Source organism: Strix uralensis, chromosome 3, assembly GCF_047716275.1.
Source record: "Strix uralensis isolate ZFMK-TIS-50842 chromosome 3, bStrUra1, whole genome shotgun sequence".
Taxonomy (NCBI): Eukaryota; Metazoa; Chordata; class Aves; order Strigiformes; family Strigidae; genus Strix; species Strix uralensis.
Genome location: NC_133974.1, coordinates 33,394,562 through 33,409,079, shown reverse-complemented (window position 1 = coordinate 33,409,079; position 14,518 = coordinate 33,394,562). Strand labels below are relative to the sequence as shown.

The 14,518-nt window shown below is 35.4% G+C and overlaps 1 protein-coding gene across 1 annotated transcript in view; it reads right to left on the bottom strand.

Moving 5' to 3' along the window:
- Positions 1–14,518, bottom strand: part of COL19A1 (collagen type XIX alpha 1 chain) — a 226,223-nt gene that overhangs the window by 61,236 nt on the left and 150,469 nt on the right. Inside the window, exons 20-26 of the mRNA XM_074861812.1 lie at positions 9,330–9,383; positions 4,191–4,253; positions 3,373–3,417; positions 2,396–2,431; positions 1,444–1,479; positions 1,280–1,333; positions 20–73 (exon numbers count right to left, since the gene is read on the bottom strand). Of these exons, the coding sequence (XP_074717913.1) occupies positions 20–73; positions 1,280–1,333; positions 1,444–1,479; positions 2,396–2,431; positions 3,373–3,417; positions 4,191–4,253; positions 9,330–9,383 (342 nt within the window). The remainder of the gene's footprint in view (positions 1–19; positions 74–1,279; positions 1,334–1,443; positions 1,480–2,395; positions 2,432–3,372; positions 3,418–4,190; positions 4,254–9,329; positions 9,384–14,518) is intronic.

Genomic DNA, 14,518 nt, shown 5'->3' with positions numbered 1-14,518 from the left:
GAAACTGCACAATACATACAACTTCTCCTGGCAGTCCCCTGGGTCCAACAGGTCCTGGAGGTCCTTGCAGTCCCTGTGAAATGATATAATACACACTTGAGGTAAAAGTCCACACATCTGTTGTAATTTGGTGTAAAGCATTCTCATATATAAATACATTAAAACATCTGGCATTAAGAATTTTCTACACAGAGTAAGTAGCACAGAGTTTGCTCATTCTCTCTTAATCTAATGTTTAGCCCAATAAATCTTTTGGACCAATATGTACAAAATCCAAAGTATGTATACAAAGCAAATACAAGCAAATACAAAGGCACCACCTAAAGACAAATTACAAAACGAGTAAATCAAGATTTCCTCCCTCAAGGGACAGATCTAGAAGTGATTTTTAAACTACGTAGTAGGTGTTCCTTCTCTTTTTTGGAATAGATGTCATCAGAAGGACTTCAGAGCACTGAAAGAAAAGGAGATTAAGATGTAGAGATAAAAATATGACTTGGTGCAAACCCTAATGATCCTTTGGATCTCTGTGAGCCTCTTCTGGAAGGTATACAGTGTGAAGGCAACCTAGATTTCCACTGCAATAAAAACAATTATTTCAGTAGCTCCTACCAAGGAAGGACATTAGCCTCTGAAGAGCAATCTAAGGAGTTAGAGTGAACAATGATTTTTAAGACCACAGTTTCATGGATCCTATAGCTGCATCTATTTCCCCTGGTACTTCTTTTGATGATCTAAGAAACCTAGGTACTATCATATCTAACATGAATAGTGTTGGGTGGAGGTTACATTTTCACAGTTTCCAATTCTACCTTTACTCGATACAATTCAAGGCATCATGACAGATTCTCAAGAACATTTTTGCTCCAGTTACTTTCTTCAAAGCAAGGCAACGGCTACTTTGACATTACCTGCAGTCTCATAGGATTAAACATAGGAACTGCTAAGGTACTGGCAGTGATCACTCCTTGCTTCACTGATGGATAAAGAGAATACACTCAGCTACCAGTGGATCTGTAATTGCAAAATGGGTGCTCATATTCTTGAGCGGCCAAATAACATTTGAGCTTTGCATAAATATTCCTTGCTGAGTGATGCTGAGATCAACAAGAATTTTATGAACTAAACCAGCCACAATCCAGGCACAAACTTTTGATATAAACTATTTGCATTCTCTGTCCTTTAATCCTAGCTAATGAGTTGATAGCATTCAAAGTCCTCTTATATAACAGCATAGAATGTAATGGCTGTTAATACCACATAAACACCTTTTGCCTACCTTTGATCCTGGATTTCCAGTAAGACCAGGTGGTCCAGGGTCTCCTGTTTCACCCTAATAATATTGTTTGAGAAAATAAAAAAATCCAAATTTACTGTTATGTCTCCCAGTACCAGCTACGTACACCAATGATGTATATACAGTGTGTACAAGTCAAAAAATACCTTATTTCCTTTTGATCCTTCCATTCCAGTTTCTCCCTGAAAATAGCAGGTACAACCATAAGAAGTTAAAATTTTAACTAAGATCAACTAAGTTTAATTTGCTACCTTAAAATATTATAGTATAGCTTGCAAACTTAACAAATGTTGAGAAAGCATTAAAGAATTTCTGATGCCTTGTGCAAACTCTGAAAGGTATTCCTCTTTCACACTAATTCTCCTTGCAGGTTTTTTTAGCGTTTTAAAGAAAAATTAAAACCACATTTTCTTAAGAGTTTCTCCACTCTAAGGCCCGTTCTTCACCACTAAATCTCTACTGGTGACACAGTATTCATCTCCAAAACCACACATTATTACAGTATGCCTTAGTTTGGTTATAATATGTTAATCATAAGTATCTGAGCAACCTTCAGTTGTGTATTAAACAACATAACTAGCTCTTGTCAAATGCCATAAGAGAGGACAATAGTTAATTAAAAATAAGCAACACATGTAAACAGAGTCTTACAGAATGAGTGTTCTGAAAATATCCCCCAAAATAACAAAAATATTATGCACACATAAAATTGCTATAAGAAAACTGCCTGATGTTAAATGCCACACTGGAAACTGGTAAAACAATTAAAATAATACAGTTCAGCCCACATATAATTTCATGAACTAACTGAAAGAAGGAAGGAACTTTCAGGGAACAAAAAAAGCGTGTACTTTGAAGTCAGTTCATGGACTGCACTCAACTACAGAAATGCTGAAGAACAGGGCATCTCTGTTTTTTATTTATAACTTGTGTGAACTTGATGCATGTGTAAGAAGGAGACAATACATATGGTATCCTATACAATCATTGCATCTAATGAAAGTGTACAAAGAAAAGAATTACAGCATGAATACAGTATGAAAATTATATCAAACATAAATTATTCACATCATCAGTTCAAAACACAGATATACTTACTCGATCTCCCTTGTCCCCTTTTGCAGAAGGCTCTCCCTATGGAAACATAGGGAAGAGGTTAATACAGATTTATTTCAAATCATGAATAGTACCTATATCTTGTTTTGGTGAAGAATCCTTAACAGATGCTGGGGTTTTTTTAAACCTATATAAAATATAAGTATATGGACTACAAAAGTTTATGTAAGGGATGATGTTGATGACAAGACCATGACATGCGATCCTTTCCAGTAGGAGCACACGGAACAGTCAGGAACATGAACTAAAAAGAATGACGATGCCTACAAATCTCACAAATTCTCAAACACAAGTGCTTTATAACACACAAAATCATCATATCGACAGAGTAAAAAAAGCTTCTGCCTGCATGGAAACCATTTATACACAAGGATATGACCGAAGAAACCAACTGGAAGCCTAACAGCTGAATAGCAAAATGCCTGTTATTCAGTGGTTAAAGAACTGGGTACATCACACATTCCTAGAAAAACACAATACACACCTATTCTCCAGTAACATCCCCTCCCCAAATCTTTCTGGAAAATATAAGCCTACACTAAAAGATATTAAATTAGGAAGTTTATGTATAAATTTTAACAATTTAAAGCCTCCTGTTTTTTCATATAGATATTGAAGATCACATTTGTAACTTGAAAAAGTATGAATGGCATCTAATTTGTGAGGCAAACACTTGTCATAAACATATAAACATAATTTTAAACTGGTATTCAGTAAAAGTCTGAATGTGTTTAAAGTTAAGGACTTTGCAAGCTGTTGGAACAAGGAAATTTACTTGCATACTCTCTCAAGGAGGGGCTTGACTAGATTACTAAGGACATTCAGAGACTGACAGTTTTTCCTAAGTTCAAATATATTTTCTTGATGCTGAGTATATTTTCCAAGATTTGATTCATAAGCAGTACATTCAGCTACCTTCTAGTATCACACATGAGCACAGAAGTAAGGAATTAATTTACCTTTTCTCCTTTTGCGCCGGTCATTCCCAATTCTCCTTTTTGACCCTTTTAACAAAATAAATTACATTTAAAACCTTTTATTTTCTAACAAATGCAAATAAACTCCTCATCTCCTTCAACTGTACTTTGTTCTGTGTAGGACACAAAATCTTAACTTTTACTGCAATGCAAATCTGAGATTTAAACATCTGCAAATTAATTTAAATGACTGTTTTCTATATCAGATCTGCAGGCTTCTCAGTAAAAAACACTGTCAATCCTGTGACATATTCAGAGCACTTGTCTCTTTTTTTTCCAAGTGAAAAAGACATCCAATTGTTAAAAATTCATTCCACTGTTTCAACAGGACAGTTGCCTATAAACAACATACTGTCATATGGTGTGGATTCAGAATTTGACTTCCACGAAATTTTTAGAGGCTGATTATAAGTATTTTTGGTATAGCAAGTCCCATCATTCATGACTTACTATTAAAAATATTTCCTAAATTTAAACTTTTTTAGAGTCTTTCCCCCTAAGCAACAGGCCAGCTTATATGACTTCTTCTTGGACAGTGTTATAGAAACCACACATAATTCTTCCTGCATTTTTACTTTGTGGTTATCATATACCAGAGGAGAAAGGATCAGGTCCTGCACCTGCAGGACAGCATAATTAGTTGGATATTGGACTACACAGATCAAAGAGACAGTCATATATAAAATCTATTCCTTCAAAGACCACTGTGATATATCAAATAAAAGATATTGTGTTGGGGGTGTCAGTGACAGGTTAGATAAGCACTTTGAAATTTCTCCAAATTCATCCAAAATGCTTACAATGTCTCCCTTCTGGCCTTTAGGTCCAGGGGTCCCAAGTAATCCTAGTAGTCTTGTATCACTCTGGGAAGAAATATCACCACAAAGATCAGAGAACAGAACATGTCACCATTTATTTACAGTAACAATTTATTTACCATAACAATTTCATGTAATTTACCACTATGTAAATTCAGAAGTCCTAGTTTACTACTAGAAAGGGATACTAAATGCCTATGCAGTACATCTAAGTAACGTATTGCAGCAACACATCCTTTGTCATGCATACATACTCCAGTCAGACTAGCAGAAGATTAATAAAAGCATAAAAGTGAAATGTCTATGTTGGATATCGCTATGCAAATCTGCAATACTTTTTTTTCTTAACTCAATGCAAAGAACATATTTTTATGCTCATTATTACAGTACATTTTTCAAGTATGTTAGAACAAGAAAGATCACTTCTCTCCTATGACAAAAACACAAGCTTTTTACTTTTGAGCACAATGAAATGTAAAATAGAACTAATTTAAGGCTACTACAGTAGTGACACAGAAAGAGAGGGAATGAATATGATCAACAGGCTACTCACACTGCTTCTCAAAGAAAACAGACAGATTTAAGAACCAGGGGTTCAGGTTGTATACTTGCTCAGATATTATTGCACTCCATCTATTTACTTTTCTGTACATGGTAAAGACACAATAAAATACAAAGCAAACCATTTCCTCTTCACAAAGACAGGCTCAGACTACCTAAGGGGAACATGTTTTCTCTTAATGACCACGGAAAAAGCAACAAAATCAATGACCCTGAAAAATGAGCTTGAGTCTGGACCCATAGAGTCCAAGTCCTAGAACATCTGCCACTGGGCTGAATGGGAACCCTGAGCAAGTCAACTCCCCTTGCTGTGTTCCAGTTTCTGTATCTCTAAAATGGGAAAACATCATGATGGATAAAAGTGCCATTTACACTATTAATATTTTCAGAAGTTGGTAACTGAATATAACCTGAATAAAATCCATAATTATTTTATAATAGTTAATGTCCTGAAGGATCTTCTTCAGTGTTTAGGGTTTGTTAACACTGTTACTACCATAATTATCAATATCAGCTCCAGAGCAAGAGGCAGATACCTGAAGAAGGGTATCTAAGTATTGCTGAGTAGTTGACTACCACTTGACTGAGAACAATCTAGGCGACTGTTATTATGAGTACATTATAAGGTATGATTTATTCTGAGTTGTGCATTTCTTTTGCATATGTGGAAGGAAAAATAGGGTATTAGACCAAATAACTGCTTTTATACTCTTTGCATAGGTCATTTGCTCTTTACATCAAAATATATCAGTAAAATATGCTGAAGAAAAAAATCTTAGAAAAGTAATAATGAATTATTCAAGAATAATCTATAATTATTATGAATTATAATGATTTTCGAACATTTCCTGAGCAGATTGTGACATAGTTTCAATTGCTTTCTATTGTGGTTTTATTTTTATTTTTACATCTTGGAGAACATTTTAGATTAAACTAATCTGTATGCTCTTTGCAAAGATGTTCAGAAGCAGGTTTGACTGAAGTGACCTTATACCTTCTATCTATGTACGGAAAACTGGTAAGTAAAAAAGATGACAAGTAGAGGCCTTGAAAACCAAGTCAAAGGATGATAACAGAGGCCTGAGAGTGTATAAACACAAATCACGAGGCATCATTTACCAGTCACTGAAGGAATGTAACCTACAGAGCAGGGCAGAACCAGCTTCTTGGCATAATGAAGAGGACAAAATGCAGGTATTGAATACACACAAAGCATCTCATTTACGCTGAAAGCGCAAAAGACATAACAAGAAGGAATATAAAAATAGTCATATGCCTTGCAAGAACAGGCACAAAGGAAGAACAATGAAGCAAGAAATGCTCCAACACTGTCCCCCACCCCATTAATGATCAATGCTACTACTTATTCTCAGCAGGCTCCCCTCACCTTCATTAAAGAAAGACTGCTGATCTTGGTTTGCCATTTAACACAATTTGCTGCTACAATCAGCAATTGTATTTATAGTGCTCTCTTTCACTGTATACATGGATCAAGTAAATTTTGCTTTTAAAGACTTGCACTCCAGCCTCCTTACATGATAAGGTGATTGATACTGACCCAGAAAAAACTTGGTTGCAACAAATTATTTAAATACATTGTGCAATTACATCTACTCATTGATATAATCCAGAAATCAGAAGAACTGCAAATAATCTGCTAAGAAACAGAGAAACTGTAGAAAAAAATCACATTATTAATTATGATGGGTCTTAAGATCTCTCTCACTGATCACCCACACTCTTGGTAGCAGTTTCTCATGATTCCTAGAAACACCAATGTAGAGAAGCTATACTAACATCCTCAGGAAAAAAAAAAAGATATTAAAAACTCCAACAAAAAAACTCTAACAAAAATGTGGTCACAATTTAAACACTTCAAAGAACCAAACTGAAAGAAGACCTTGTGAGATCCTCGAGAACATGCATGAAGTGTTGAAAAATGACAGGACTGTTTCCTGTGGTGTAAGAAATCTCAAAAACCTCAGAGTATCACTGAAATATCATCTTATAAATGCAAATAATTGAGGCACATTGCAAATTATATATTGGAATGTGAAAGACTGCTTGGTGCAGTGAACAAAATCAGCACTCATCATACTACATAATAGTGTGGGGAAAAAAAGGAAAGTTACTGGTGCATACATCTGCCTAAATGAATAATCAATGACAAAGCAGACAAGCTGTCCTTGTCTTTGATGACCTCTTTGATGTCTCTGTCTTGATTTTCATCATAAAATGTATAGAAATTAGTACATTTTCTGTAGCACTTGAAGACTTAAGTTGACTCTAGGAAGATCTGAACACATAGTTACAGAAAGTTTGCGTGCTTAAAACCCACTACTTGAATCAGAAAGCCGTATCCACTCTCATCTGAAACCAAACAGCATTTCCTTGTTGAACAGCTAATTGTTCATGACAGAGTCATTAAAATCTTCAAACTAGACAGCTGAAGGAAGAAGAAAATTGGTAAGCTGTACAGGATTTAAAAGATGATTAATTTATAGACACAGAGCAGCTAGTCTACATTTTTTCCAGAATATTGTTAATTAGGAAATATAAGGCACCTTAGGAATTCTTAGAGCCTTACAATGATAAGAAATTTGATTTTTTGAGACAGATGACAGTTTCTGAAGATCACTACTGTTTGCATTTCCTCCTGCAGAATTAACCTGAAAGGGACTATCAGGGTAAAAGAGATTAATAGTTCAGAGGCAGGGAATAAGTTACAATAAATATGGTATTAATAGAAGAATCAGGGCCAGCATCAGTGAAAGCTGTCTTTGGCAGGAAAAAGAAACTGATAAGAAAATGAAAGGTATAAAACCAAAATACAGAAAACTTCAACACATACATATGAAATGGCAGACCAAAACCAGAAACTAAGTCTCCAGGTATGAAAATGTCCCTGCCGAGGACAGCATATAAAACTGGGTTTAATTCCTAATGCATGTTCTAACGTGATGTAATGATTTGGAATGGAATAAATATCAGAAGTATCAGAGAAATCACTTCAGTAATAAAAGCAACTGGGAAGATATGTTTGACATGAATTTTGCTCCAGAATCCCTCTTAAAAAAAAGATTTTAGCACTCATTTAGGTATGTTATATAAGAAAAATATCCTGAATTAATCTGCTCTTTATTGTTACACATTTTAATATTAAAAGAAATGTATGTCTTCCAGATTTGACTTGCATGACTTAAGGTATGATACACACAATAACCTTTGTATTAAGCAAATGTTCCTGTAACAGTGCTTCATCAGTCTTTGAATGAAATACGATTTTCTAATGAGATAAGTTACATACTCTGGCATCAAGAAAACTAGTGTGATCTTTGAATTACGATCCCTTACAATGGCAGACACTACCACTGCTTAAACAATTTGAAAAATCTGTGGTAAGAATTTAAAAGCTCTGTCACATGGAACACTGTTGTGGTTTAAACCCGGCTGGCAGCCCAACACCACGCATATGCTCACTCACCCTCCCCCCCACCCTAGGGACAGGGGAGAGAATTGGAGGGATAAGGTAAGGAGACTTGTAGGTTTAGATAAAAACAATTTAATAATTGAAATAAAATTAAAATAATAATGATAATAATAATAATAGAAAATACAAACAAGTAATGCACAATGCAATTGCTCACCGTCTGCTGACTGATGGCCAGACTGTTCCCACCTAGGGATCTCAGAGAAGAGAAAATCCCAAAACCACTATCCCGGAAAGAAAGAACGAGCAGCTTCCCAGCTCACCCTCATCTATATACTGAGCATGATGTTATATGATATGGAATATTCTATTGGTCAGTTTGTGTTTGTTGCTCTGGGTACATTCCCTCCCAGATTCTTGTGCACCTGCGCACTATCAGGACATGGGAAGTTGAAAAGTCCTTGATTTCCTAGCAACAGCTAAAACCATCAGTGCATTATCATCATTCTTCTCAGCCCAAATCCCCTACTGAATCCAAACCACAGCACTATTCTAGCTACTAAGAAGAAAAATTAGCTCTATCCCAGCCAAACCCAGGACAACTGTCCTACGCAATTTTAACTTTTTTTCTATGAAGTGCCTGTAGCTGCAGAAGGTTCTATAATTAAGACAATATTTTTATTAGTCTGTAATACAAACACCAAGACAATTCTCATGGATTGCTAGCAGATCTTTTAAAATTACGCCTCCTTGTCTTTCTATTCTAGGTCAAGAAAGAAGAAATGTCAAGTACAATTTAGAGCAATTAGGTTTAGAAACAGGGAGCTGGTGCTTTACACTAACAGCTAGGTGGTCCACCCACCTCCTTTTTGTATTATACCAGGCAGAAATACGTGAGTAGAAGATGGATGGGAGGTAAGACACATGGCAGCAGGAGAGATGACACAGTAGGAACGTGACTGGAGTGTGGAGTGAGACTGTACAGGGATGGAGAAAGGGGACAGGGAAGGATCTACCTTTTGAATTAATTTGGAATGTGGTTCGCAGGGATCAAAACTGTGGTCATTTCTACCTTAGACACTTCTTAATCATAAACATATGCACACGAACACTGTATGAAATCTCCGTACCTCATTATAATGCTTGTTCAAAGAATCCAGAATTCCTTTCAGTCCAGAAGGACCCTATATGGAAAAACATGCATCAGAAGGTCATTTTAATTTAACTAATGTTATGTTTATATACCTTCATTTAAAGAGAAGTGGTCAAGTAAAAGGGTTTAGATTTTTATTTGATTATACAGTAAATTATTTTCTGTAAGTTCATGATATCTTTTTTTCAGGCACAGAGGAGAAGGAGAGTCATTCTAAATCCCTGAGTTTTGGAAACTGGCAACTTCTTTTGGTGTGAATCGGTCTGTCAGAGAAGGCGGAGGTGACATCCATATCAATTTTAATATGAATCCCTTCTGGTGTTCTGCAACATTTTAAAACTCTTTCCACTAACTCAAAGCACAAGTTTTGATGTAGAAGCAGCTCCTAGTGTGACTAAACAGCTAGATTTTTAATTTATAGTACAGAAAGTGAAATTGAGGAATGCCAGAATTCTCCAAAAGAGTAGCTTCCTAGTTTTATCAGCATTGCAAGTTTATACTTAAACACACACCTTTCATCAAGAATTTCAGCATCGGAGAAGTAACTTCCTATGCAAATGCAGGCTTACGATGGAGAGATTAAAAAACATGTGCTTGGGAAAAATAAAACAATTTTAAACATAATCTGCCATAAACTAAACCCTCAATGGGATTTTTAAGTGTTATAAATCAGGGCAGAACACAAAAATTTCAGTCAAGATCTTATAAACTTCAACTCAGTTAAATGTACAAATTAACATAGTATCTCTCAAGGTGAATTTGCACATCATGTAATATGAACCACAGCCACTCATGATGATTATAAGAAATATTTGACTACATTAATAAGATTACAAAATACTCAATTAAGTCACTTGGTCTGAATGACCTGCATTTAACAGAGACAGGGCAGAAAGGCAACTCTCCTCCTTTGGGGCTTTTTTAGAATTATATAAAATTTACCCTCTGCAGCTTGTGTGAGTGCAGAAAATATAGCTGGCATATGTGGACCCTAAAGATTGGTTTAGGAAATTGAATTCTATTCAGTTTTGAAAAGGGTTGTTCCTCAAAAAAAAAATGGAGGTTGTTTATCAGTCAGAGATGCTATGTCAGAGATTAGTCAGAGTTTTTATTGCACATTTAAATTTTGTATAAGGTCCTTGTTAATCATTTTATGTGCACTGTTATACATACGTCACACTTATGACACAAATATTCTGGTGTTATGCACCATAAGAAAACAGCTTTCTACACTTTCAGAATAAGAATCTATTGAAAATTTCTCCCATTTTCATGTTAAAGGACCTGTAAAACTATTACAGGAAGTAAGGGATCAAAGTTATTTCTCACTCAAGATACAAATTGATCAAGATTAAAATACTACTGTTTTCAACTGGTTAAGACTTGCATAACAAGAACTGCTGTCAAATTCGTAGCAGTACAGCAGCAAGACTCCAAAATATTCCTAGAAAAATTGAAAAACCTTCTATCCACTGATTTCAGCTAGGGATCCAAGGAAAATACTGAAATACTAGGTATTTCAGGTCAATATAAGCTAAATACCCAGTTACTATAATTTTCTAAGATGGATCTCAACTGTTTACTACTTCAGAGTTGCTGCTGTATAAACCATCGGGCAATTCAGGAAAAAGGTGTTGGAAGAAACAGCAATGATTTTGTCATAGGTGGCATTCCTCATATCTGATAATTTCACAAGTATATCCCCTGGTATCTTTTGGCTCCTACATAATCATATTTTGAAGTGTTCTGACAAAGTATTTAAATGAGGTAGGTCATGATTTGCATTCTGACAGCAAAGCCTTCTCCAGCATGATGCATCTGCTCTGTAAGAGTGCACAGAATGGCAAAACCAAAGTTTTTCCAGAGGTAGGAGATCATTCTGTGAAATTCTGATGGCTCTCCTTACCAGTAAAGGTACTTCCCTTGACGTACTGAACTTCAAAAGATGAGAAACAGAACCCTGATTTTGATTAAGCAAACAGACTACTTCCTTGGACAAAAAAATTTCAATCTGATGGTAACTAACTAGTAAAAGAGAGTCAATGACAAAGTTCCCATGGAGTCTGAAGGTATAAAAAACTAGGAAGATGGTAAAGTCAAATAGGCAAAAATTATTAAAACTGATGGGTAAATCAGTAAGACCAGGCAGAACATTACTGCAGCATACCCAAACAAGACAAATGTGTTCTGAGACATCATCACTAAATTAGGTAATATGATCCTATGTATTTTACTGTGATTAAATTGTTACAGAAAGATAGTGGTACTTAAATATTAGGCAACATTAGGAAGATTTGGAAGTCACATGAAACATTACAGGGGGCTTCACTCTCTCTTTGTTACCCGACACTGGAAGAGATACAAGGCCATAAATTTTTCCATTCATTTTATTTTGGAAGTGAATTGTCCCTTCAAATTTACATTGAAAAGTAAGATAAATATAGTAATAATGTTTTGACTAGATGTTCACTCAGCTCTGATTTCTGAAGTTCATGGCAGAACTTTTACTTCAATATCCATATTAAAGATGGCAGTCCAGAATTGGAACTGAACCGTGATGACACTGCCTACTTATTACATGTCTCAACTTCCACACTGTAATCCTGCAGTGTCAAATCTTTGAATCCAGAATCCTTGCAGGATTCTGTAATCCTGAAAGCAGTCAAAAAAGAATTTATTCTCACTTCTCATTTGCCACCTTGTTGTTTCATTTACTGTTTTTCCACAAATGAAATTGCTGCAACCACACAACCCTGGAAGGATTGAATGCTGTATCTGCCACCAATGCCAACCTGTCAGATATTATTTGTACATCAAATAAATAGTTTTGGACAGAATGGAAAACCTTTGCACATGTCACGGTTTTGAAAAACAGACATAACCTCAGAAGAACCCCAGAACTGTTTCATGACTAGGGCAGTCAAGGCATTTGAGTTGCATGCTTGACTATGCCACAGCCTTTGTGTTACCAGAGCTAAACCACATCTCTGGTTTTAGTCTTTCCATTTTCAAAAATTGATGTAAATTTAGTAATTTTATCTATCATTCTTTCTAAAATAAGGTTAATAAAATGAGTGTACAGCAACAGAAAATACTTTTATTCGAGGGTGTTTTCCTAAACTTTAGTCTCTTTCTTCCCTTCCACGCTGTTCCTCTCCACTAATATAGATGCATAATCCACTCTGAAGTCTCTACAGACAAAAAAAGAAACAGTAGTATCGGTTTGCAAATGGAGAAGCAATGAAATTAACAGGAGTTGAAGAATTATTGTACAGGCAATTCCTAGCTTTTGAATGAGAATTTTGCACATCTGCCACTTTGAAGCTCACTTGAGCAGTGTTTTCTTTTTCTTTTTTAATATCAAGTTGTGTAATTGAAAGAAGTGAAGCCCACAGAGAGTTCAGTTGTATGAATAAGAAAAGAACTGAAAATGTGTCCTGATTGTTTTCCAAAATTACAAACAGGTTTCAGATGTTATTTCTATAGACAAAGCAGGAATAGAAACACAGGTGCTTAAAAGGAAATAGCTGCAAACTGTGAATTTACTGGGGTTTTTAATACATTTTTCTCTCTTAGCTTTTATAGTTCGTCTGCATTTTTGTAAAGATGAGACTGCTGAAAAGGTCTACCCAATCTCACAGTCCATGCAATAAAATGTGTAACAAGTAAATTGCACTGGTTACATCTCAAGAATAGGCTGTTTCAGAGAACACAGCATTGCAAGTGACTCAGTGTAATCACTTTATCTATTTCAGATCTGTGTCTGCCCATTAAAATAAAATACTGTTTTTCTGACTACTTTAACATAAAAAAGTGTGAAACTCATCAGTGAAGACGTGCAATATTGTATACCTATTTCAAAGAGCAAATGGAAAGAATGATGAAGGCATGACATCTGCCACAATAGAATACATTAAATAAATTACATTTTGATACAGACTTTAAAAAATTAAATGCATAGAAACAAGCAATATGACCAACTCTTGACAGCCATTCCCATCCTACCATGTAAGCATTTCTAAAAAGCAGCAGAAAGTCCAGGAATGCTAGAAATGCTACTGACAATTTTCACTTACCATTGCTTTAATTTTCTGTTTATTGTAATTAACTGATAACATTCATTCACTTTCAAATATTGGTAGAGGAATGTCAGTATTTCCTGAGGCAGAGGAAATGAGATTTCCAAGGCAAACTGCTGGCTACTTAAGATAACTAGTTTGGTGGCACTTACATACATAGAGTATAACAAGAGACCAAAAGTGTATGGAATTAAATGAAGAAATTCAAGTAGTCTGTGAACTTCTCCACATGCAACACAAATAAAAATAAAACCCTATTTTAATTTACAATTTTAAAAGATACCTTTGCAAAGCTAAATGATGAACTGAATTATGAGCTTCAAGGGATATAGCATTTGTGAAATAAATCTATTTTGGTTGTGAACACTAACTTCGGATGTGTTGGTAGAAAATTTCAGGTTTAAGAAGATGAATAATCATGACTGCAGTTTACTAACTGCAATCTGATTTAGCAGACCCAAATTTTCTTTCCACCTCTGCCACAGACAGCTTCTTGGACAACATGGCACTTGGACAAATCAGGTTTCTTACCTTTAAAAAACAGTGCTGATAGCACTTCCCTTCTGACAAATGGCAACACTGTGCAGAAATCATACTCAGACTCACCCCAGAGAACGCTTTTATACTGGAGGAAGTCTGTAGCACAACTGTAGCTTGGCACTCTTTTTATTTTAAAAACAATTTGATGTCCCACTAAAATGGGAACTATTGAGAAATGGAATTCCTCCAGTCATAACAGTTCCAGTAGAGACACAGAAAACCAGGACAGAAAAGATAAAGTTAACCCTTAATGGAGAAACCAGTAAAACTCATTTTTCTGTCCTCTAGCTTACCTACCTGGCTGCTGATTCATGTAAAAGTAAAAATAAAAAATACAACAAAAAAAACCCCAACGCCAAAACCTCCCACAACTGACCATAATATGTAAAACAGTGCCAGACATGATGTAGCTATTTTCTAAGCAGGACAAACAGAAAAATGAATTATCTCCTCCTAACAGAACTCCACACAAAACAGGCAGGTAGTAATTCTACAACCCAAGACCAGAAAAGCCTCAGTGAAGACTGCAGAACTGGGCCTGTACATC